A 26812-nucleotide genomic window follows, 5' to 3' on the forward strand; every position below is an offset into this window, starting at 1 on the left:
CGGGGGAAGGTCAGAGAACGAGGGAGACACAGAATCTGAAACAGGCTCCAGGCTCTGAGCTGTCAACACAGAGCCTGACGCAGGGATCGAACTCACGGACCGAGAGATCATGACCTGAGCCGAAGTCGGACGCCCAACCGACTGAGCCACCCAGGTGCCCCTCCCTACTTGCATTCAATAGGCTTTACCTTGCACTGGCAGAGAGTACACTCGGTGCCATGTTTGATCCAAGAGGACCCAGTGAAGCGAACCACATTCATCTCATCCAGGCAAGTTTTGGTGATGTCATTACGAATGGTGTCGGCCTGGCAAGGGTCAGTGACACAACGCCGGCAGCACTCATTCTCTGGGAGGACACTGAATTCACACTCCACCTCTGGGCAAGGCAGAGGCCAACAGTCAACTTCCCCTTGCTGTAAAGAAAGCAGATGTTCAAGAGCAAAGGGAGAGGAAGGGAGGACATGGAGGGAGGCAGGGAGAGAGGGAGCATAGTGTTTACTAAATACTCCATTCATCTGATGGATATTTACACTCACACCTTCACAGCCCTGAATCTGGCAAGGAATCGACAAAAGCCCTATCACAGTGCTGAGGTCTTACTGCAACTGGACTTTAAGAGTGCTCAAGGATTAAACAAGAACAACAATGAACAAAAGCAACAGCCCTTTCTCATAAAACAAGCTCCTATCTTTTCCCTGACAAAGAATTATTATTTACTATGGAAGAGGGTTTGCGTATTAGGTGCTTTTTTTCATTTAAAAAAATTTCCCCTCTACCTTCTCATTCATTCCCTTCTTCATAAAGAAAGTTTTGTCCATTTACAAGAAAATAAACTGAAATATGAAGGGAATTTGTCAGGTTTTCTTTGTTCATTTTTATGTTTCTCAGTTTAGGGACTTTGGAGAAAACAACAACAACAACAACCAGGAACTGATTTCAGTCTTCTTTATTCCACATGGGAAAATTGTGTGAATTTGATCTTTTTAAAATGTAGTTCTCACCTGTTTCCTATTTTCTTCATAATTCTGAATCTCATGGTCTTGGAGATGAAAGCAGCCTTCAGGCACAGAAAACTGACCTTGCTCTTTCAATTGATTTTTGGGTTGAAAGTATAAAAAAGAAGCAACAAAAAAAAGCATTGCCTTCAAAATACCCTCACACAAATAGAAAGGAAACTAGCCATGACTTTAAAAGTAGCATCTGTGAAACTTTCTTCTATAAAGATACATAGACCAATTTTCCTTTTCATTTACACTACCAGAAAGAAACAAAAATTTGGTCAAATGAAAAAATACTGGTGTTTTCTTGATCAAGTCTTCATTTTCTTTTTTACCTATTGCTTCCAATAAAGCTTTTATAAACATAGACATTCAATTCTAATATTCTAATAAATATTTATTGCAAATCCATATCATGTATAAAACAGGGTGGCCACCAGAATAGCAGTGATGGTAAAAATATTTAGAAGGGGAAAAAAAAAGTATGTGCTTGTGTTTTTGGTTCTGTTTTTTGTTTTTTTGTTTTTTGTTTGTTTTTAATTCTGAGCATGACTGATAGAAATGGATTAATAAAAGTTCTGTTTGGACAGAACAATGATATTTTTCATGAATGCTGCTAGACCGAGGCTGAATGGGATTGCAGATGCTAGGAGAGTAGTTTCTTCTTCCAGGCTCTGGTCATGGCACAACACATGTAGTCTAGGATGTGCCTTCACAGGTCCTGACTGCATGCCTCCCATCTTGTCATCCTAAACAGGTTCACTTTTTGTAACTGCCAGCACTATGGCCAGGTCCTGATTATCGGCGGATGCAGGAGGGCAAGCTTGTTTCCCTAGTTAGATTCTGGGCCCGAACTTTTCCTCTCCTTCCTGTAGCTAAACTCACCAGGCAGCGGCACTGTTGGCAATTCTGGACCCAGGTGTCACCACTGTTGTATAAGGTTTCCCCATTTTGATGGAGGCACTGGCTGCTAAGCCTTGGGTCACATTCAGGGCAGCAAAAAAGATCAACCGTGGGATTCTCACAGTCACAGACCATCCGTCGACACATTACAAATCCATTCTGTATGAGAAGGAAAAAATGAAAGCAGTTCCCCAAAGCCTCCATTTCTCAATATACTAACATCAGTGTAATAGATTTAAAGTTACATTTTGTAGTTATCACACAGAAATTACCCAAGCTGGAGAACTTCCAATTTCGTGGCCAGAAATTTTCCAGAAACGACCAGCATGAAATAACCACTACACAGTCCTTATGTCTATATAAACATGGGTATGCATACATAAATATACATGTACTTATTGATTAGTATAGTGATTAGAATATTACCTCAATTTGTTTTGTGTCAGGGCATATGTATTTGTATTTAGTAGTCAACAAGCTTTACCTATTGTTAAGTTTATGGGACATATTAGACCTTAAGTTTTGGTACACACTCTTATCAATGTCTTCCATAATAATTGAGCCCTCGGCACATAAAGTTATTTACCTAACTATAATATAAATCTCTATTATCAACAGGGTAACAAAGTAGAACATTCCTCTAAAACTGAAACATAATCCAAATAGATAGTTCTCACTTATAGGCCATAGTATGTCCATTTTGGCTTCATCCATGCATTCATTCAAATATGATATTGTTACTACAGAAGTACTTGCATAGTTAGCAACAAAATTTTACGAACATGTGAATAAACAAACACATTGTGGCATTTCCATATAATGGAATACTATTCAGCAATAAAAAGAAATGGGTTACTGATATATGCAATGAACATAAATGGATGTCAAAAAACATAATACTGAGAGAAAGGAGCCAAAAAAAAGAGTAGCACTACTTACTAGATAGGGCTCTAGAATAAAGAAATCTAACCTACAGTGACCAAAATCAGTGTTTCCTTTGGGCTGAGAGTATGGGACTAACTATGAAAGGACAGAGAGAACATTTGAGTGGATGGAAATGTCCTTTTCTACTAAATGTGATAGTGGTTAAGTAGATGTATGCATTTGTTGAAATTCATCAAGCTGTACGCTTAAAATATATGCAAACTACATCCTAATAAAAATGATTACAATTTTTTTTATTTATACCAACCTGACATGAACAGACAGAGCAACGGTCATTTTCCAACACCCAAATCTGACCATTGTGCTTGATTTTTCCATCATGGATGCAGTCCCCTGTGCAGTTCTTTCCATGAGGACATCGACAATCGTATCCACCGTCCAAGTTAAAGCAAATGGTATCATTGGCACAGCTATGCCTCCCAGTCCCACACTCATCGATATCTACAGCCAAGAAAAGGCAGCAGGCAATGTGCTTAGAATATGGGTTTGAATCAGACAAGTTGTCTCCGAAGTGAAGCATTCAACTGTAAATTAATTTTCATCTTACAGGCATGCATTTCCTATAAAATGCTGACTAAAGCAATGTTAATGATCTAGGGATTTCACAGGAAAACATCATCATGCTTGATTTCAAACAGCAGATAACCCTGGTTAGATTCTCAGCTTTTATATCTCTGTAAATAGCATCAGGCTTTATGAAACACTTATATTTTTTGAAAGTAAGACTAGATCTCAATTCATCAAACAAAAATCATTGGCAGTTGAAATTCTAAAAGTGCCTGTGAATTTTCATTGGGAAAAATCATCCTCAATGTTAAAATGGTGTTTACCCAAAATCCTTTCTTAGTGGGAGATAAAATGTCATGGGACTTCTGAGGCATTTTATTCAGCTTTAAGCCCTATTCTCACAGCCCTGTCACCCACAGGTAAGCTCCCAGTGTTCTGCCCAGGCGTTTTCATGCTGTCCTCACACCCTGCCCCCCACCCACAGAGGGCAAGTGACCATCAGCAATCACCATCTCTCTCACAAATAATCTACCACTTCTTAACTTTTCCATTTCAGATGATTGTTTTGTCTCCTGCCTGACTCAAGAGGCAACGAGCCATTCTTCACCTGACCTCACCTATTCCATGGCAATCACAGCCTAAAGCATTTCCATACAGATGAAAAGCAAACATATCTTGACCCCACAGATCAGGTCCATAAGAAGAGATGTGATTCATTTTATTTATCCCCATAATTTAAAGGTCACAAGCCAAAATACATTTCAGGGATATTGTAGGAGTGGCAGTAAGCAGTTATTTCCTACTTCATCTGTTTCCTCTGAGTAAAGGTCAAGAAAGAAAGAATTAAATCACACCAGAAAAGTGGGTTAGAAAGAAGATGGAATGGATGGCTTTTAACTGGGGGAACTGCACACTGCTTTTCTTAGAAAATTTTAAAGATAGACTTTAGTAGATATCTCTCTTAAATGGTTTGCTTTCGACATTATTAAAGACATGGACAAGTCAAGATTATATTTTAGCCATATTTAAATTCTTAAATATTAAGTTCTGTTATATATGCATTCCCAAAAATAAGCTATATCTTTCTATTTGCCTTGATTTTTATTAATTTCCATATAAACAAAATCAATGAACTGAGACAATGGCTGAAAAGATTGTTATAACTATAGTGAACACATTATTATAGCTTGATTTATCAAGGATAACAATGTTTATAATTATAGAGTGTGATTAAAAGCAGAACTATTAGCCAGAATGAGGATATATTTCACATTTTTAAAAAAGCACATTGGTGTGTGTGTGTGTACAATTATTATATATAAATATATAATTTTTTCAGATCAGAGAAATTTGACTGATGCTATTTAGAGAAAGAAGAGCAAAAAGTGAAATTTTATACAATTTTATAAAATAGCTCTATATTTGGTCTATTCAGAATAAGTTATATTTGATGACTTACTCATTGTCTCCTATTAAATATTCTTATAATGAGGAATCATAGTAAGCAGGAAAAGCATTAACCATAGTTATTTGGTCTCTTTGAACACAAACTCTGCAAATACTTCTTACTATATAACCCTTTAAATATCCACTATATGAATATCATTCCATTAATGGCAATGATTAGATTTTTAACAATCATTTCATTTTGCTTGACATATAACAACAAAAGCTCTGCTGTCAGGTAATGCATTTGTTTTTATTAAAGGCAGAGAGAGTCCTGGGATTTGTTGCAGAAGACAAAGAAGAGGTGTCCAGCCACAAAAAAGAACATGTGCTCTGAAATAAAGTACATTCATAATAAAGAAATAGAGCAAAAGGTAACAGCAAAGGTTGATATGTACTTGCCATATCTGAAGAAATGTGTAGGCAGAAAATCATTATGAACCAATGATTACCTTTCGCTATACAATGGGATTTGAATTAACTTGAACTTACCTTTTTTTTTTTTTTTTTTCCTGCTTGTAATCTATACTGGGTTCCCCAACGAAGAGACTATTCTTGACTGGTAGTATAGAGTTTTGGAATTTTAGATATAGTTTTATTATAATGTAAAATTCCTAAAATAAATATACATAAGGCGTGTAAATTCTGTTTTGAAAAACCTACTATAATACATAAAAATTCCAACTTTAAGAATACTAATAACTCCTTTAGTGAGTTATTAAAGAAATCATGTTGCTAAATCAATCCAGTGGTCAAGTCTCATTCTCATTTCTCACCTGACTTGATCTAGCAGCAGCATTTGATATAGTTCATTCCCTCTCCCCAATAAATTTTATTTACTCACTTCCTATCACATTAATAGTTCTTTCTGGATCTTTCTCCTGCCCACATATACATTCTAGTGGCAATTAAACTATGAATAAGATTTGGGCAAGCAAGAGGAAGTCAAAGACAGTCTAGTAAGAGGTAGTAAGAGTATATTTGAAGGCCCAATGTTTACAGTCAGCAAAATGTGTTAGAGGGAATGAGTTGAATGTCTAGGAGGAACAGAGTAGGTAGACAGAGGCACTCCGGGCCCAAGTAAAGGTCATGTTAAGAAATGTGAACTCCATAAAGACAATAAAATGTCATTTAAGGGAAGTGCCAAAAAAAAAAAAAAGGCATAATCAGATATCTATTTTAAAAAGATTCTCTTGGCTTCATTTTGGAAAAGATATTTGAGTGAAATAAAATTACAGCCAGGAGATCAATTAATAGGCTGTTTCTGTAGTCCAGGCAAGCAATGGTTATATAATAAAAGCAAACACTTACATAGTGGTTGGTATGTACCAGATTCTAAGCACTTCCATATAATGATTCATTTAAATTCCTCACAACAACCGGAGGGTACAGTTATTATCCCCATTTTATAGATCAGGAAGTTGAAGCACAGAAATGTTGCATAATTTTCCCAAGGTCACTCATCTACTGGGGTACAGAGCCCAGGTGAGAACCCAGGCAGTCAGGCTTCAATTGTGAGCTCTTAAGAACAGTGCTGTACTGACTGCTAGCAGTGTGGAAGTACACTGAAAGAAACACAAAGCATCTTTCAAAGTAGACACAGCAAAGATAAAGGAATTTAGTGATTTGTTAACTTCAAAGATCAGGGAGAGGAAGTGGTCATGAATGATGTTTAGATTTCTGGCTTGGAAAATGTGGCTGATGCTATTTAGAGAAAGAAGAGAAAGGCTTCACTGTGGAGTGAAAGTGGGGGGCAGGCTGAAGAAAGACATGAGTTAGTGCAGGACATGTTGAATTACACTTTCCTCTGGGCTTCCAAGTAGGGCTGTCTGGTAAGTAGTTGGATATATGGGTCTGGCGTTCAGAAAATAGCACTGGGCCCAAATATGGATTTGGTTAAGTATATTTTTTCCTCATTTCCTTTCTCAAAAATAATCCTTCAGAGTAAAGTTCACACTTCTTAGCAAGGCATTTAAAGCTACTTCTTTGGCTTGCATCTCTTTCTCTATCTCGACTTGCCAATAATCACATCATATTTGAAGCCCTAATACAAATGGTAGACACTCAAGCCCTTCTTGCTCCAAACTGGAAATAATGTCTCCTTTTTTTTCCCTCATGGATCTGAATTTATTTTTTTCTCAAGTATGTATTATTTTGAACCTTGTAGCTTTCTTCTCTGTTAAGAAACTCAGTACATTCTATCTTATATGACAGTTGTGGTACGTATTTTATGTCTTCTACAAGCTGAGAGCAGTGACCATACCTCCTTTATATTTCTATGCAGCAGATGTCTGGCAAAGTATCTCAAGGTACTTGTGCATATATTCAGAACTACGTGTTTAGGTGAATTCGATTCATTTCATTTTTGTCCTTTTTCTTGATTTAGCTTAAGAATTTACAGTATTTAATTTGAACATAATACTCAAAAGAAGCTATCCCATAAACATTATTTTTTTTGGCCTTACAAGTTCAAAAACCTCACCAAGCTTAAAAATAATCCAGGAATTAAAGCAATCAGGAGAAAAGGGGGCCTGCAAATAAAATATTCTTGTGTGAAAAAAAAATACTGGGCTTTATTCTCAGAGAGAGACATATTTTCAGGTAGAGTAGAAATTATGGTAAAGGGAAATGGTAAAGGCACATTATCTGGGGATTAAATATCTACACCTCTGAGATAAATGGATGAGCAAAAAAGCATATAATTTGTATGAATGCAGCTTATAAACATGTATGTTGTAGATTACTCAACTGCAGCCTAAAAAGTGGTGAAGGAGTACACTATTATTTATTCATGTCTTCAAATATATTTATTCATATCTTCAGAGTAATTGTAAACCAACTGCTGTGGCTTTGTCCACTTTGAAGTGCCTTTTTTTTTTCCTCAGCAACAGAAAAATGGCACCTGCTCAGATATAATCACACTCTTAAAATTGTATCCTTCTAAATACTATTATAATTCTACAAATCACTGAAATTACAGTAAATGGATAGTTGTTTAGAAGAAGGATTTTAGTCTTTTTTTATATAACATAGGTTTTTAAAAAAAAGGAATCCTTCAGAGCATTGTCTTCTAAAAAAGTCATAGATATTTATGATAATTATTATAAATTCTATTGGAAGATAACAGTAGAGTCATCTTTCCAGAGTCATATTTTTTTAAATAAGATTTTCTACTACTTCTGTGTTTATAGTATTTCCTTGAAAAGTCTTTTTTGCATAGGCATCTTATACAATCCTTTATTTCCCTATTTTCATCTTTCTCATGTGTTATTTTGAGCGGCTAGTTTAATTTTCCTTGTTATTTTCTGAACACTCACGAATGCACTAATTATGTTTTGTCATTTTGTCCTGATCACTACTTTATATATTTAGTTCTACCAGGTGACATATCTATTACATATCCTACTATGTATCTACTTCTAGCACAGGCTATGTTCCTAACATACTTCTGATTAAATATTACCTGCATATCTCACTCATTTTATCCATCTCAACCTTTTACATTAGATAAATCAGTAAATTATCAACCATGTGACAAGCATTGTTCTAGGCACTGGTGGCTGACAAGCAAACAAAATCCATGACCCTTAAGGCTTATAGTCCATGGGGAAAGGGATGGATGAAAAATAGTTGCAAACAGAGAGGGAGGGATGCAAACCACAAGAGACTCTTAAATACAGAGAACAAACTGAGATAGATTGAGGGGGCGGTGGAGAGGGGAAAATGGGTGATGGGCATTGAGGAGGGTACTTGTTGGGATGAGCACTGGGTGTTGTATGTAAGCAATGAACCATGGGAATCTACCCCAAAAACCAAGAACACACTTTACACACTGTATGTTAGCCAATTTGACAATAAATTATATATATATATGTATGTATGTATATATATATATATATATACATACATACATATATATATAAATCTTACAGTCTATGGAAGATAATAAGCAAGTAAACAAATAATATATACAATTATTTCAAAAGAACTTATAACTTCTGTGAAGAAAAGGGAAGCAAATTAAGTGAAGAGTGTCATAGAAGGATGCTATTTTAAGTTGGGGGTCCAGGAGAAGCCATTTTGGAGGAAATCTGAATTATATGAAAGAAGAATGCAAAGATCTGGAGAAGGACCTTCCAAAAAAGAAAAAAATAACAGCACATGAGAAGGGAATCCGTTTGGTACATTTGTGACATAGCAAGAAAGCCGAGTACCCATAACATGTAGACCCTTGTAAGCCACTGTTGGGGTTTGGATTTTACTCTGAAGAGAGATGGAAAGGCTCCAGGCATTGGAACAGAATTGGAGCATGCTCCCACTTCTGACTTTAAGAAATCATTCTGGGTGCTATAGAAAAAAGACTCTAGGGGAGTCCAGGGTGGAAGTAGGGAGACCAGTTTGGAGAAAGCTATAGTAATCCAGACAAAAGATAATGATGGCTTAGACCAACATGGTAACAGTAGACAATGTGAGAAGTGGTCAGATCAGGAATATATTTTGAAAATGGAAATTATGAGACTTGTTGATATGTGGATATGAAGTATAAAGAAAAGAAAGAAACAATGACTCCAAGATGTTGGTCTGGGTCTGTGGTTTAGGGGCCTGTAAGAATTAGAGAGTAAATAAGAGTTGTATTTTAGTCAGTAATCCTGAGTTGTCCTTAAGAAATCCAAGTTAGATACAGAGTAGGTAACGATATATATGAATCAGCAACTAATGTGGTTGATTCAGTTTCAGAATGGATAGAGAAGATTGCCAAGTGCCCCAGGATACTGGAACATGTAGTCTTCTGGAGAGGTAAAGGAGAGACCCATAGGGTAAGAGAAAGACAGGAGGGGCACCTGGGTGGCTCAGTCAGTTGAGCATCTGACTTCAGCTCAGGTCATGATCTCAGTTTCGTGAGTTGGAGACCCACATCAGGCTCTCTGCTGTGAGCAGCATGGAGCCCACTTTGGATCCTTCGTCCCCCCCCTCTCTCTGCCCCTCCCCTGCTTCCACTCTCTCTTGCAAAAATAAATAAAATATTAAAAATTAGAGAAAGACAGGAAAGAGTGGTGTCCTCAAAGCCAAGTGAAGAAAGTTGTTTTGAGAGGAAGCAATGATCAACTGGTTCAAATGCTTGAGCTGTCGAGCAAAGAGACGTTAACTGAGCAGCAGATTTGGCAACGTGGAAAAGGTCAATAATCTTGAAAGGAAAGCATTCAGTGGGGGTAGTAGGATTAAAGTATTGTTGGAAGCAAGAGAATGGAGACAAGAAATATAAAAGATTCTTTCAGAATTTTCCTCTAAAAGGGAGCAGAAAAATGCGGGAAATGTTTGGAGGATCAGGTGATATCAGGGAAGTTACTTTTTGTTTGTTTTTATTTCATTTTTAAAAGATGGCTGCTCCTCCAGGCTGTTTGTGTGCTGATGAGAATGATGGGAGAGAAAAAGAGTATTTATCATATGGAAGAGAAAGTGGGGAGTACAAAGGCGAAAACCTCAAGCAGGTGAGAAGGGATGATAGGTAAGGTACTATGGAGGGAGAAATGAAACTTAACTCAGTGAAACAGGAGGGAGGGAGGGAAAGCAGCAAATAAAGATATAAATACAAGTTGTCTAGTGTAACTCCTGGTGCAGAAATGAAGTTCTGCTTTCTTGGTTAAATAAGAAGCAGGGCCATCAATAGAGAATGATGAGAAAGGTAGTGGTACCTGAGATTTGAGATGACAGAAGGTGTGAAATGGTGGTATTAGAGAGCTGCAGGGGAAAGTAACCAAGGAAATAAAATAGGAATCTTTGGCAAAGCTGATGGCCTTTGTAGCAGGTAGCCTATAGGACAGTCCCCTGTGATTCTTACCATTTAATATTCACGCTCTTGCATCTTCTCCCCTTGAATGTGGGCTGGCTACACCTACTGACTCACTTGTAACAAACACAGAAGCAATGAAATGACACATCAGAGACTGAGTTATAGAAAGATCATGGGCACTTGCTTATTTGAGGGGAAGCCAGCTCCCATGTCTTGAGGCAGCCCCATAGAGTGGTTCATGTGTTAAGGAAACCAGGCCAGCCAAGAACCACATGAGCGATCTTGGAAACAGGGTGTGGCTCCCCCCATTCTGCAAGGTGAAACACATCCCTGACCAACACATCCCTGCAAGGTGAAACACATCCCTGACCAACAACTCATGAAACCTCATGAGAAACCATGAACCAGAGGTATCTAGGTAAGCTGTGCACAGATTCCTCACCCATACAAACTGTGACATAATTTTGGTTGTTTTCAGCTGCTACGTTTTGGGTGTAATTTGTTATGCATCAATAGATAACTAATACAGCCCTCTTGAGATTTGCAGTCAAAAATTTAAAAGATAGTGAGGGAGCGCTGTTGCAAATGTAAAGTGAGATAGTAGGCAGAGGTATGTGTTTTTGCTGTTCACATTCTGATGCACAGAAAAGGGTGTGTGAGGATACCAGGCAAAAGTAAACACAGGTTACGCCTAGAGAAGTGGAAAGGATGGGGGAAGGGGAGAGATGAAATTAAGATGCATTTTCAGCTTTAATCTAAGTATTTGTGTATGATTTGAACGATTTATAATCGGCTTATATCATTCTACATGTGCGTAACTTAAAGCAAAAGACAATCTTAACAAAAAGGTAGAGTTTTTAAACAAAAACAGTAGACTTCCCCACGATAAACTGCAGTATACAGGAAAAGCAGTTTATCAGGGAAGTACAAAATCACACTGCTTGATCTGCCTCCTGGAATTCTCTACAGGGCTAGAACTGTTCACTCTGGGACAATCACAAGTGCAAGGCAAAGCCCTCAGCCCACAGTTAGGTGGTTATTTGCAAATGCCAGGTTTTAGCCCCTGGCAAGGCAACAGTATCCCCATTCCTATGCAAAAAATCCAGAGACCCCTCTGCTGAAGGTCCAGAGCTCTGGAGCTGCCAGCAAAGTGCAAAGCACACTGAAAACATCTGTCATCCAAGTCAGCTTCACTTTTCTCTGTGTGAAAACCCTTTGAGGTCCAAGAATAAAAGACATCTTATCATTTAAGTGTCAAGTACCGTTAAGTTAGATTCTCCAAGGCTTTCACTGACTGTGTCACTTTAGTCACATTATTCTCATAGGCTGTTACTCTATGAAGGTGTAAATACGAATGGAGAAAATAATAACTTCTTGTGGTTTGCTGTGTTTTCCATTCCTGTGCCAAACTTCTGATGGCCAATCCTTCTGGTGTGGGTGGTTTCCCTGGCAATTGCTCACTGGGCTTTGTATATTCTGCCTGCTTTTGAAAAATCATGCCCTTCAATAGAGAGTATAGAGGAACAGAGTTGTCAACTCACTGAAAATAGTTCAAAATTAATGGTAAATAACTGAATATAATCTGATTGAATTTTTCACTCCTATTAGATTGAAATCTTCTTTGAAGCAGGGGTCATAACTTCTATGTCTAACATTCAACATTCAGTAAATATCTCTTACTTTGCCAGCCAAGTGGTATGTTAGGAATAGTCCAGAGTAGTGTGTATTGTGAATATTATCCTTGGCATTATCATATCCACAGCATTATTATATTACCTCTACCTCTATTTTCCTTTTATCTTGCTTTCCTCATCTATTTTTTTCTAGCTCTTTTTGGGTCAGATTTATGCATGCTGCCATTTAAAATTTTCATCTGATACTATTTTATTCATCCTAAAAACGCCCTTCAACAGTTACAAGTATCCATAGAGAACTGGCTTAGTGTCACAAATTTAACATATCTAAAAATCAATTAATTATCATAATTAGTAAGTGAAGGTTAGATTTTAACATGTTTCCAATTGTTGTATAAACACACAGCAAAAGCCACCAATAACTTCAACATGAATTTTTTAAATTTTTATTACTTTTTGAGGGAGGGAGGGAGGGAGGGAGGGAGAGAGAGAGAGAGTGAGAGTGGGGAAGGAGCGAGACACAGAATCTGAAGCAGGCTCTAGGCTCCGAGCTGACAGCACAGCTGGTTTGGGTTTTGGGGCCCAAATTCACCAACTGTGAGATCATGACCTGAGACAAAGTCAGATACTTAACTGACTGAGCCACCCAGGCACCCCAATAACTTCAACATTAGATCAATGTCTACTATTTACATCTTACTGTATATTCCTCAAGTTCAAAAGGTGTTCTTATAAACTCCGGTTCTCCTTGTACTGACCTTCGCAAGATTCTCCACTTGGTGAAAACATCCCATTGTCATGGTAGCCATCTCTGCACTCACAGTGGTACCATCCAGGCAGGTTAATGCAGTTAGCACGACTGTCACATTGAACAAAGCCATCAGAGCACTCATCAATATCTGTTTGGCAAAGAAAACAAAAATGGGATGTTATACAATTGCTGCTTTTCTCTGCCCCAAACTAAAATATTCTGCTAGACAGCTACTAAATTTTTTAGTGCCAGCAACTCCTTAAAACTGGGAAAACATAAACTCAAAAAAGTCTACTTGGTTGTTGAAGGCTATGTAGAAAGAATGTAGCAGTATTAGTCATAGGAGAAATATCTAGATGGCTTCTCTGTTGTGGAAGGCCTCCAACTGCAAACAATGACAAGAAACCATGTATGACAGTCTTTAGTACTGCTCACCATAGAACTCTAGCTCTTCTTCTGGACACAAGCTAGGATTGCCATGTGAATGGAGGAAGCCAATTAGGAAGTGGCATGTGTCACTTCTAGGCAGAGCATTCAAGACACACATGTCCCCTTCCCCATCACAATGTCCAGCAATTTCCAGGGGCTCTAAAGATCAGCCTGAGTTCCTAAGTGAGGATGATGTGGGGCACATTCCTTCTCTTCTTGGGATGGAAATAGAATATGAACAGAAAAACAACCTTTTTGCTGAGATTTTAGGATCTTTATTACTATAGGCACAACCTACCCACACCTGACTAAAATCTCATTCATCTCCAACATATAGCAATGGGCACTCACACAGCAACATGCTCCATATTTCCAAGAATATATACCATTTATGCTACTTTTTAATGGGTTTCGCATGTTATCCCAGTCAACCCTCAAAAAAAAAAATCTTTCCAGGTAGATAGCATATTGAACATATGGGGGAAAGAAAACAAGGCAAAAGGAAATCATGGGATTTAAACAAGGTCACCTAAATTTTCATGTTTGCCTGACTTTCATGTGTGTGTTCCTTCATCTAAACAGACACAGGCTGAGATTGGCAAAAGTGTCTAAAAACAAAGAGATCTATGTATCTTGAGTCTCATATATTTTCCTCCAGAGGCTTATTACTACTCCCAAATAGTGTGAGCCCTTTATTCTCCTTGTTCAGACTGTTGAATGATGAGAATCCAATGCCAATCCAAATCTCTTCCTTTGCTCATAGAGGAGCTGTCTTACAGAGTGCCCCCTTCTCATAAAACTCCTGGTTTTCTGGGTACTTTGCCTCAGACCCTGGTAAATGATTAGATAGCACAGCATTATCACAGCTGTAGTGGGATGATGAACATATGAACCCAACTTCCATCTTGATAGCCCTATGCCATTCCTGGAGATTCCACTCGCCAAGGTAGGACAACCCTTTCTTTTACACTTCCCACGCCTGCATTATAGTCCCTGCTGTAGTGACCAGGCATGATGGTGTCCTTCGTGTTGAAGGGAAGACCTGCTGCTTTTTAGAGTCTTTTCCCTCAAATCAGTCCACTTCAGCTCAACAGAATCTACTTCCTTCCTACTTCAGTCTCATTTAACTCCAAATTCTTGGAAGTATATATTCCTTTCATTTTCTTGTTAAATTTCTCTTTGTCTATATTCAATTTTGAAAGAGACAATTTTTTTGAATAAATGAATAAATAAGTTTTTTTTAAAGAGAAATAAGCCCAGAGTCCCTTCCCTAAAACAAGGTGCAAACCGTTCTTTCAGATTAGGTAATAGGCAAAAAATATATATGTTTTATATCACTGTAAAACTTCAACATTATTTCTGAACTAAAAATGGTTTTGCCTCCATAGTTCCTCTTCCGAAGAGTTAGTTCCGACTGTCAGTAATTCCTACTGTCAAAATAATTGTTAGTGGTCAAATAAGCTAACCACTGACTTCCTGACAGATAGCTGATGTGGATTGCTTCCATTTACTTAGGCCTCTTAGGTTTTGTGAAACAGCCTATTTGTATTTCAGGAGCCTCCCTAACTGATGAATCTCTGATTATCAATGGGGCTAAAATGCTATGCTCATTTCAGCTTTGTACAGTCTTTTCTTCTAACCCAAATGATGCAGAAAATTGATTATGTCATTTCTTAAGTGCATGGACAAAAGAAACCAGGTTGGGATTTCAGCTTTAGAAGTGAGTGTATTGGAAGAATGGCCATGAGGGGATATTACAGAATATCTCTGCTATTTTAGAAAAATCTGGTCATTAGTATTGGTGATTTGCAAGTAACTATTAATGGAGCAGAGCCTTCTCTACTGAAACAATTTTCACATGTACAGTTAGCCTTGAATTTAGTTCTGTTTTGTTGCTGAACAAGGTTGCAGGGTTAGCTCAGATCTCCTGACAAAGATATGTATTTCAAGTTTTACTTCTCCCTTACTTTCTCTCCTCACTCTTCCCAATCATTAGAGCTGCTCCTTACTGCTTCATGCCCGCTTCTCTTTCTCACATTGCAGTACCCTTCCGTGAGCTAGAAACATGCTCACTGAAGTTTAATAGGAATGCTACGCATTTATTACTTACTGTTCTCAAGACTGGGGATACAAACATATGCTGGGCAAAATGTATTTTCATTTACTGCTTGAGTTTTATTATTTAATTCTTACTACCAAGCAGTATTTTAGAGAATTAATATGCAAAGACATGACCACTCATTAATTTGCCATTCAATATTTATTAAATGCCTGTTTTGTGCCAAGTACTAAATACTGGTAAAACAAGGATGGACAAACCAGAAGTAATTTCTGCCCTGAGTTTAATATACACCTAAATTGTGTTTTAAGAGAATTAAATGTCTAAAAATCTGAAATGACAATCATACAGGACAGTGTCTCCCAACATGCTGCTCAATCTACTAACATGTCACCAGTGGCATGTTATTTAGGTGATAATATATTTTAATGACTACACATTTATATTTCTGAATTATTTCCACTTATAGAAAGTGATACTAATAGTACAGTAGTGACATTAGACTCAAATTGAAAAATTGAGAAAGATTACAGAAACAGTATTCAGTAAACATTAAAATAAACATTCTATGAACATAACAAAAATTATGAAGCTGGTACACAAATGACTGAAGTTTAGAAAACACCAAAATATAGTATGAAGCAATTATTCACATTTCAGAAGAATTTTCTGAGTAACTCCTCAGGCAGTGAAATGCCTTAATTCATTTAAAATATAACTCAATTTATAAAATATATAAGATGCATATGTCATGATGCCTCAAATTATATACTCGCTCTGATTTAGGATAGTGAAGAAAAACTAGCCAGATAATATATATTACTTCATTTTATACTTTCATGTTCCTGCTAATTTTGATTTGTGCATGCAAATGTTTCTACTTTGGTGAAAGTCAGTAGAAAAGTAAAGTATGCTTGAATCACCAAAGTATTCACTTTCCACCAGAAGGTATGTGTGTTTGGCTCGTGGCTCTAATTAAAGCCACAGCTAAAACAAACAGCCTTATCTGTGAGCTATTTGATGTGTGTATGTAAACATGCAGTAAGTGAAGATTTGTAATCTGATCCACAATTTAAGATGTATATTTTAACTGTACATGAATTTGAATATTAGTATGAGTTATAAAAATCACATACATATTGTGTGCATTTTCAAACATGCACATATTGTGCTTTCCTTATTGTGTAATACCAGAAAACAATAAAAAAAACTTTCAAAGAATTCATTTCTTGGCTATTTTCTTTTGGTCACTAACACTGCACATTATCTAATTGAGTTAGATATACAGAGAACAGTAGATCTAGGAAAGGAAAATGCTATATTATTTCATTCCACATAAGAACTACCAAGCTGGAACAAATTACTTTCTAAAGTGAATAAAAGTATTCAAAAAGATTAGTACAGGACATATAAGCTGATGTGATTTGGTCTTGATTATAAGGACCTTAATTCTGTACTCTGTAGGTACATTATATAGAAAACTAAAAATACATTTTATGAAAAACTATGATTTCATTACATATTCTATCTTAGAAAGAACTAGTTCTCAGTTCCCTAGAGACAATTAAAACTTTCTCAGTAGCAACATTTAGAACAGTCAGCTAGTGATGATATTAAAATGCTTTCCCAGAGTACAGAGATTCCAAACTCCAAATAATATTTAGCCATCTAGCAACAGTCACGAATAGTAGTCATACTCCAGAGATCAAAATCGACTTAGATAATAAAAGTGGAAGGCACTGTTGAGGATAGACTTTCTAGAAAGCACATATGTTTTGAAGCAATCATTAAAAACAAACCAACAAGCAGAAAAACAAGGAAGAAAAATATGTGGAAAAAAAACCTCACACACATCAGTGTCTTGTTTTCCTTGTCTCCATCAGATATGATGACACAAGAATGGATGTCTTCTACAATGTGACACAGACCACTGGTTTCAACTGAAAATGGCTTTTGCCATCAGCATTTAAAGGGTCACTTTAGGGGTGCCTGAGTGGCTCAGTCCATTGAGTCCGACTTAGGCTCGGGTCATGATCTCGCAGTACGTGAATTCAAGCCCAGCGACAGGCTCTGCGCTGATAGCTCAGAGCCTGGAGCCTGCTTTGGATTCTGTGTCTCCCTCTCTTTCTGCCCCTCCCCTGCTCACATTCTGTCTCTCTCTCTTTCAAAAATAAATAAACATTAAAAAAATAAAAGGTCACTCTAGACAATGAAATTATTTCCATGTAAAATTAAATATAGTTATAAAATGATACATTATAAAATGAGACACTTGAGTGATAACTTCTTTTTCATACACAGTAAAAGTTATTTCTATCATACAACATAACTAAGAGTAAAAATGTGCAAATGTCTAGAATCACCCATACCTAAAATAGACCCTAATCATTAGTTTAAGATCCTTTTTATGCTAAGAGAAAACTGATTAGTTGTTACTTTATACAAAAGAAGAGAAAATCCAGTTCTTTTTAAAAATTAGCACACTATTTTTAATGCCAAAGTCAAATAATGAGAGTACTATCATTCATACTCTTTATCATTAATAAAAACCTGACATCATTTCTCATAAAAATAGTACTTGTACTATTTATATCACTGTCGTATGCACTGGTAGTTAAATTATATTGATAAACAACAGGCAATTAAACATTCTGAAAACAATTATCAACTCTTGATTAGCCACATGTGGATTATTTGTTTTCTAGATTATCTGCAGCATTTTTTGAATCACAAGGTCATTTCCCTGTCTTTTGTTGAGCTTCTGGGAAGTCTATTTTTAAATATTTAGATGTGAGTTTTCAAGGAATGCAAACTCATTTGAGCATTGTATTACTTTTAATAACTACACTAGATTTGGATATAAAATGTTGTCCAAAAATTTAATAAGAATTTTTTTATACTATTTTCTTTTTGAAAATAAAATAGGACAACATATGTAAGTAAACTTTGAAAATCATAAAAATCTCTTCATAAGCTGGCTGATAACATTGCAGATTTAGTGAAAATAATTTTCATTACTTTATAGTTCATAATTAGGAAGTTAATGACTGCTCTTTAAAAAACATAATATAGAGTGCCTGGGTGGCTCAGTCGGTTGAGCGTCTGACTTCGGCTCAGGTCATGATCTCACAGTTCGTGGGTTCGAGCCCCGTGTCGGGCTCTGTGCTGACAGCTCAGAGCCTGGAGCCTGTGTCTCCCTCTCTCTCTGCCTCTCCCCTGCTCATGCTCTGTCTCTCTCCCAAAAATAAATAAATATTAAAAAAAAACATAAAAATGCAAATATAAAATACATAACAATATCATTATATTGTTTAGTCCTCCATACAAACATGTAAGATATTCTCATCCCTATATCACAAAGAAGCAGTGCAAACAAATACATGGCCCAAGTTGACACAACAGACCCGAACTCTTTGAACTACAGAGTCCAGTCCTCTTTCCCACATGAGGCTGACTCTCAAGACCAACACGTGCAGAAAACACGTCCGTGTTGAGATAACTCAGTGTATATGCTAATAATGGGAGTGAATTCCACTCTTAGGCTTTTAGCTATTGCAACTTTGAATATTTTGCCAAACCTCTCTGAGTCTTCTGGTTTTGAACTAGAAGTAATACTCTCTCTGTTAATAGTTTCCTGTTTACTACTGTTAACTATGCAAGGCCTCATAGGAGTGGTCCCTGGCTCACATAGGCATTTAGTATGTATGAATTCCCCCTCCACCTCTGAAATAACTCTCCACAGTTTACAAAGCATGTTCACTTATATCACTTGAATGCTTGGAAAAAAATGAAGACATCTTGATTTTTCTTGTGGTTCCTGGGTCTTACTACTTTATCATTTCTGTTTTCCTTTCACAGTCTTTGCCTATTCTGTCCCTATTGCCTAGAATGCTCCTCTCTTTTTCTCATTCTCTTACCCAGTTAGTTAACTATTTCTCACCTGTCTCTGTCTCATATTAAGATTAATTTCCTGGGTGGCTCAGTTGGTTAAAATCCCACACTTGATTTTGGCTCAGATCATGATCTTGTGGTTGTGAGATTGAGCCCCGTGCCAGGTTGTTGTCAAACAAGGAGGCTGCTCCACAGAGGCTCCTCTGTCTCCTCTCTCTCTGTGCCTCCCCTACTCATGCACATTCTCTCTTTCTCAAAAAATAAATAAATAAACTTAAAAAAATTAATTTCCTTTGGGAAAGCCTTCCTTGACTCCAAAGGCTATGTTTGATCTCCTAGTGCTCATTGTTTTTGTACTTTCTCCCTTTTGTTCCGTGTGTTTTGCCTTAATAGCAACTGTCATGAGGTTTTTTTGGGGGGTGGGTGGGGTGTCTAAACTTGCAAATATTACACTGACTTAATTAGAGTAACTTCAATTCTAGAGAAAGCCCTCTCTTTTCCCCCCACTTTTAAAAACTATCTTCATTCTTTGAGCTTTTTGTCTATCACTTTGTGAATTTCTCACCCAAATCCAAACCAAAACAATAAATGGGGGAGGGGAAAGTCTACATTGATTCTATAGATATGAAATCTTTACATTATTGCATCTTGCAATCCAGACACATGATATATTTCCTCTTTCTCTAATACTTTTTATTAGTTTTTATAGTCTTTGTAGTTTTCTCAAAGGATGTCTTATGCAATTTTGCCAGGATTTATTCCTAAATATACATTTTTACCTTCTTTTTTAAAAAAACAACTTTTTTCCCCCAATTTTACCAAGGTATAATGGACAAACAAAATTATAAGATATTTAAAGTGTACAACATGATGGCTATGTGTATATATATATATATATATATATATATGTATATGTATATATACATATATTATGAAAGGATTTCTTCCATTGACTTAATTAACACTACCATTACCTCATATATCTTTTTTTTTTTGGTGTAAACATTTAAGTTCTATTCCTTTAGCAAATTTCAATTATAGTTTTATAGTGTTATCAACTATAGTTACTGTGTTATACATTATCTTCAGACTTAAAAACCAAATTTGCTGAGGTAAAATTTGTATACAAAAGCATTACCAACAATTTCATGAGTTGTTACACATTACCACTACCATAATTATAAGATATAAAACACTTCCTTTACCCCCAAAAGTTCTTCTATATCAACAATACTTGAAAATAATAATTTGTGTATTTTCTCGTGTGTCGGTTGGCCTTCTGGAAGTCTTCTTTGGAGAAGTGTCTATTCATGTCTTTTGCCCATTTCTTCACTGGGTTATTTGTTTTTTCGGTGTTGAGTTTGATAAGTTCTTTATAGATTTTGGATACCAATCCTTTATCTGATATGTTGTTTGCAAATATCTTCTCCCATTCTGTCAGTTGCCTTTTAGTCTTGCTGATTGTTTCCTTCACTGTGCAGAAGCTTTTTATTTTGATGAGGTCCCAGGAGTTCATTTTTGCTTTTGTTTCCCTTGCCTCTGGAGACGTGCTGAGTAAGAAGTTGCTGCTGCCAAGATCAAAGAGGTTTCTGCCTGCTTTCTCCTTGAGAATTCTGATGGCTTCCTGTTTTACATTTAGGTCTTTCATCCATTTTGAGTTTAGTTTTGTGTATGGTGTAAGAAAGTGGTCCAGGTTCATTCTTCTGCATGTCACTGTCCAATTTTCCCAGCACCACTTGCTGAAGAGACTGTCTTTATTCCCTTGGATATTCTTTCCTGCTTTGTCAAAGATTAGTTGGCCATACGTTTGTGGGACCATTTCTGGGTTCTCTCTTCTGTTCCATTGATCTGAGTGTCTGTTCTTGTGCCAGTACCATACTGTCTTGATGATTACAGCCTTGTAGTATAGCTTGAAGCCTCAGATTGTGATGTCTCCTGCTTTGGTTTTCTTTTTCAAGATTGCTTTGGCTATTCGGGGTCTCTTCTTGTTCCATACAAATTTTAGGATTGTTTGTTCTAGCTTTGTGAAGAATGCTGGTATTACTTTGATAGGGATTGCATTGAATATGTAGATAGCTTTGGGTAGTATCGACATTTTAACAATATTTGTTCTTCCTATCCAGGAACATGGAATCTTTTTCCATTTTTTTGTGTCTTCTTCAATTTCTTTCATAAGCTTTCTATAGTTTTCAGTGTATAGATTTTTCACCTCTTATTTAGACTTATTCCTAGGTATTTTATGGTTTTTTTGTGCAGTTGTAAATGGGATCGATTCCTTGATTTCTCTTTCTGTTGCTTCATTGTTGGTGTATAGGAATGCAACTGATTTCTGTGCATTGATTTTATATCCTGCAACTTTGCTGAATTCATGAATCAATTCTAGCAGTTTTTTGGTAGAATCTTTTGGATTTTCCATATAGTGTATCAAGTCATCTGCAAAGAGTGAAAGTTTGACCTCCTCCTGGCTGATTTGGATGCCTTTTATTTCTTTGTGTTGTGTGATTGCAGAGGCTAAGCCTTCCAATACTATGTTGAATAACAGTGACGAGAGTGGACATCCCTGTCTTGTTCCTGACCTTAGGGGGAAAGCTGTCAGTTTTTCCCCATTGAGGATGATGACAACATCACTCATCAGGGAAATACAAATCAAAACCACAATGAGATACCACCTTACACCTGTCAGAATGGCTAACATGAACAACTCAGGCAACAACAGATGTTGGTGAAGATGTGGAGAAAGAGGATCTCTTTTGTATTGTTGGTGGGAATGCAAGCTGGTGCAGCCACTCTGGAAAACAGTATGGAGGTTCCTCAAAAAACTAAAAATAGAACTACCCAACGATCCAGAAATTGCACTACTAGGCATTTATCCACGGGATACAGGTGTGCTGTTTCAAAGGGACACATGCACCCCCATGTTTATAGCAGCACTATCAACAATAGCCAAAGTATGGAAAGAGCCCAAATATCCATTGATGGATGAATGGATAAAGAAGATGTGGCATATACATACAATGGAGTATTACTCGGCAATCAAAAAGAATGAAATCTTGCCACTTGCAACTATGTGGATGGAACTGGAGGGTATTATGCTAAGTGAAATTAGTCAGTCAGAGAAAGACAAAAATCATATGACTTCACTCATATGAGGACTTTAAGAGACAAAACAGATGAACATAAGGGAAGAGAAACAAAACTAATATAAAAACAGGGAGGGGGACAAAACAGAAGAGACTCATAAATATGGAGAACAAACTGAGGGTTATGGGAGGGTTTGTGGGAGGAGGGATGGGCTAAATGGGTAAGGGGCATTAAGGAACCTACTCCCGAAATCATTGTTGCACTATATGCTAACTAATTTGGATGTAAATTTTAAAAAATAAAAAATAAAATTAAAAGAAAAGAATTTGTATAAATTGTCATTTTGAGTAAGTGCCATATGAACAGCAACCATCCCTGTATTCCTCTTCCTTCCTTCTTTTTTTCTTCCTAACATATCTCAAACACCTAGCAAAGAAATGGACATAGTTAGAGATTTATAAGCATTTGCTGAATGAATGAATGATTCATTTATAATATCAAGTAACTAAGTGGCAAGCTCATCATGCCACCTTTGAGTCTTGCTAGGTCAGAGGGAAATGCAGGCAGGGTGCTAGCTTGAAAGATTCACTAAGATGCAATAACAAGATGGTAAGATGACATTTTCTCATCCTACTTCAAATATTTATGTCAAAAACTGACTACAGTATTGTAGTATTGACTACAGTATTAAATAGAGTAGAATTGGTGAGGATAAAATTAAATAGTGCGTTCATTACACACACACACACACACACACACACACACACACATGCACACACACATGCACACAGCAAAAAGAGCACATCAAGACTTCTAATCAAAGATGGAACATTGAAAACATTTTTAGATTTTTTCTTCTTCCTAGTCATAAACATTTGTTAAAAAAGTATAAACAAAGACAAAAGGCAAAACACCACCATCAGAAAAGAAAATTCAGTAGGTTTTTGTCTCTTATTGGATAATAAAATATAGGTGAAGTGATAGAGTCAGAGCAAAGGAATCCACAGCCTAGAGTATATGTGTAATAATGGAGTGCTACAGGTGATTAGGGTAGTAATCTCCACTAAAGATTACCAAAGAGACATGAAATACCACGTAAAGCTAATATGAGATATGGTGCTGAAAGTAACTGGTTTAATTAAAAGTTTACTGATGAATAATCAAACCATCCACATCCTCCCACTTTGAGCAAACTGCTGAATAAAAGCAATTATCCCCAAAGCCAGGTTGGACAGTTCTCCTATAAAGAAAATAGATAAGATATCTGGAACAAACTGGGCAGCTAATATAGGCTGTCTTCCTTTGGAACAAAGTCCCTTCATTTCAGTGTTTAGAGATCTCAAATTGTAAAAACTCTCTTTTTGTTCACCTATTCTAAGTCTGCCAGTCAACAAACTTAACCTTCATATTAAAGCTCAAAACCAGTGTTTCTATTTATTTACTCTTAAACATTAATGTGAAATCAAAGGACAACATGTACTTAAGAAAAGTATATAACATTTATCAGAATTACCAAGATATACCATCAGGAAAACTGACACTGAAGGAAACTGAAATAATTTACAGAACAGAACTTAAAATGTTTCTTATTAATATCTTTAAGTAGATTTGAGAAGATATTTCATCCATAAGAAAAAGACACAATGCTCTCAAAAAAGGAACGTTCAAAGAACAGGAAGAGTTCTTGGAAATTAAAAATATGATAGCTGAAAAATTTTTAAATGTAATAGAAGACTTAGAAGATCAAGTAAAAGTAGTCTCTTGAAAAGTACAACATAGAAAATAGATGAAAAACACGATTAAAAAACCCACAAAAAACAAAGAGCACCAAACTAAAAGGTCCAGCTTCTGATTAAAGACAAAGTTCATACCAAGAAAACAGAAAAATCAATGGAAGAATAATATCTTTAAAAATAACAATAATTGAAGAACTGTGCACTACAGAGTCTTCAGATTTAAAGGGCTCAAATGAAGGTCTCCAAATAATGAATAATGACATAACAGCCAATACTTATCGATGGCTTATTATGTTGCAGCCACTGTTCTTTGCAATTTACCTATATATATTCATTTAGCACTTACAGTAGTCCTATAAGGTAGGAAATACAAATTGTTCCCCATTATGAAAGAGGAATAAATGTAGGCTAGTAATTTTTAAGAGAAGTAATTTTCCCCAAGACTACTGAAGCACAAAACTGGGATTTGAACTCAGGTACTCTAGATACAGAGATCAAACCCTCACTCCATACACAACACTGCCTCACAAGTGAACAAAACAGACTCACATCTAAATATACACTGTTAATATTTCACAATAAGTATAAAATACCAATCTTTTTTTTAATGTTTATTTATTTTTGAAGGAGAGAGAGAGAGAGAGAGAGAGACAGAGTGTGAGCAGGGGAGGGGCAGAGAGAGAGGGAGACACAGAATCGGAAGCAGGCTCCAGGCTCCGAGCCGTCAGCACAGAGCCGGAAGTGGGGCTCGAACTCACAAACCGTGAGATCATGACCTGAGCCGAAATCGGATGCTTAACTGACTGAGCCACCCAGGCGCCCCTAAAATACCAATCTTAATATCTTTCAGGGAGAATAATAGGTTACATGTAAAGGGACAGAAACTAGGCTGGCATCATTTTTCTCACATGCAGCACTGCATGCTATAACACAGTGAAGCAACTATTTTGACCCTATAAGTCTATACTCAACATAACTGTCAAATATCTATGAAAGCAGAATAAGATATTTTAAGACATATAATTCCTTAGAAAATTATGTCCATGCAGTATTTAAAAAATATTTTATAAAGGACTAAATCAAGACAGAAACTACCAGGAGTTTATTCCTCTCTCCTTAAAATACTTTGCTCATTTTGCAAGTATATAGTTATCTTTCTACCTCACTGACTTCCACATCTTGGTCTTCTTTGCAGATCTTATCTTCTCAATCTCTAAAAGTTTGAGTTACTGGGGATCTATTCTGTGATCTTTTCTTTTTTATCTACTAGCTTCATAGTGGTTTTATCCAGTACTAGGGCTTTAAATACCCAGATACCATCAATATACTGAAAATGGGCAGGTTGAATAATGTTCCCCCAAAATTCATGTCCACTTGGAACTCAAAATGTGACCTTATTTGGAAATAGTCTTTGCAGATATAATTAGGTAAGGATCCTGATATAAAATCATCTTGGATTCAGAGTGGGCCCTAAATCCAATGACCGGTGTCCTTTTCAGAAGAGAAGATACAGAGAAACACATATACAAAAAGTCAACATAAAGATGGAGGCAGAAATTGAAGTTATATAGTCACAAGCTATCTCTGGGGCTACCAGAACCTGGAAGAGGTAAGGAAGGATTCTTACAGTCTTCAGATGGATCATGGCACTGATACCACCCTGATTTTGAACTTAGAGCCTCCAGAACTATAAGATAACAAATTCCTGTTATTTTAAGCCACCAAGTTTGTGGTATTTTTTTATAGCAGCCCTAGGAAAATACATTATCTCATTTACATTTTCACCCAGACTGCTCTCTTCTCTTCCAAACCTGTTCATTTTCTCACCCAATTATTCAATTTTTCACTCAATATTTCCACTTGGATACCAAACTGTTCCTTCTGAAGTCTTCCCCACCTCATCAAATGGCAAAACCACCCCATTACTCAGGCAAAAAACTTTATTCTTAATTTCTCTCTTTCTGTCACTCCTCTTATCAAATCTATCCACAAGTCCTGTTGGTAGTGTCTGCAAAATATATCCCGAATCAAATCACCACTTCCAACCATTTTCAAGCTTACCAATCCAGTCCATGTTACCATTATTTCTCACTTGAGTTAATATAACAGCCTAATGAATATCCCTGATTTCTTTTTTTCCCCCCTCCTACAGTCTATCCTGAAGATAGATGAAATCCTGGCATATGGAAGAGTAGTAGTATAAGGGAGGCAAATTTTCATCTATCATAGCAATTAGTTTGTTGGTAATATCTAAAGTTGACTAATTAAACAAAACATGGTATAGACATACTAAAAGAATTAAAAGTGTTCCCTCCTAGCACCTTGTCTCAGGTGTAGTTTCATAAGAGAATTAAGCTCTAATGCCCTAAGGAATTGGTGTAAGCCAGGCATTAACTTCTCTCCTTTATATCTGGTATGGTACTAGTCATGTACCATCTTTGGGAAACAAGAGAACATAGTCTTTAGGTCATTTTATGGTTTTACAGTTCAAATAAGGAACTCTTTCTAAGCAAATCATCTAGAAAGTGAGTCCAGGAGCTATTGCCTTTCATTCTAAGTTCTTCTGTGCTGTTTCATATCTTTTAAACATGTGTCTATTTTCTTTCACATACATAAAAAAACACATTAAGAACATTCAGGC

At 36.5% G+C, this 26812-nt stretch overlaps 1 protein-coding gene across 2 annotated transcripts in view; it reads right to left on the bottom strand.

Moving 5' to 3' along the window:
• The window catches only part of NELL2 (neural EGFL like 2), a 393863-nt gene that overhangs the window by 9585 nt on the left and 357466 nt on the right, over window positions 1-26812 (bottom strand). For both annotated transcript variants that reach the window (XM_042992139.1, XM_042992138.1), the window contains exons 17-20: window positions 12983-13123; window positions 3094-3287; window positions 1884-2060; window positions 189-413 (exon numbers count right to left, since the gene is read on the bottom strand). In XM_042992139.1, the coding sequence (XP_042848073.1) occupies window positions 189-413; window positions 1884-2060; window positions 3094-3287; window positions 12983-13123 (737 nt within the window). The remainder of the gene's footprint in view (window positions 1-188; window positions 414-1883; window positions 2061-3093; window positions 3288-12982; window positions 13124-26812) is intronic.

This window comes from Panthera tigris, chromosome B4 (assembly GCF_018350195.1).
Source record: "Panthera tigris isolate Pti1 chromosome B4, P.tigris_Pti1_mat1.1, whole genome shotgun sequence".
NCBI lineage: Eukaryota > Metazoa > Chordata > Mammalia > Carnivora > Felidae > Panthera > Panthera tigris.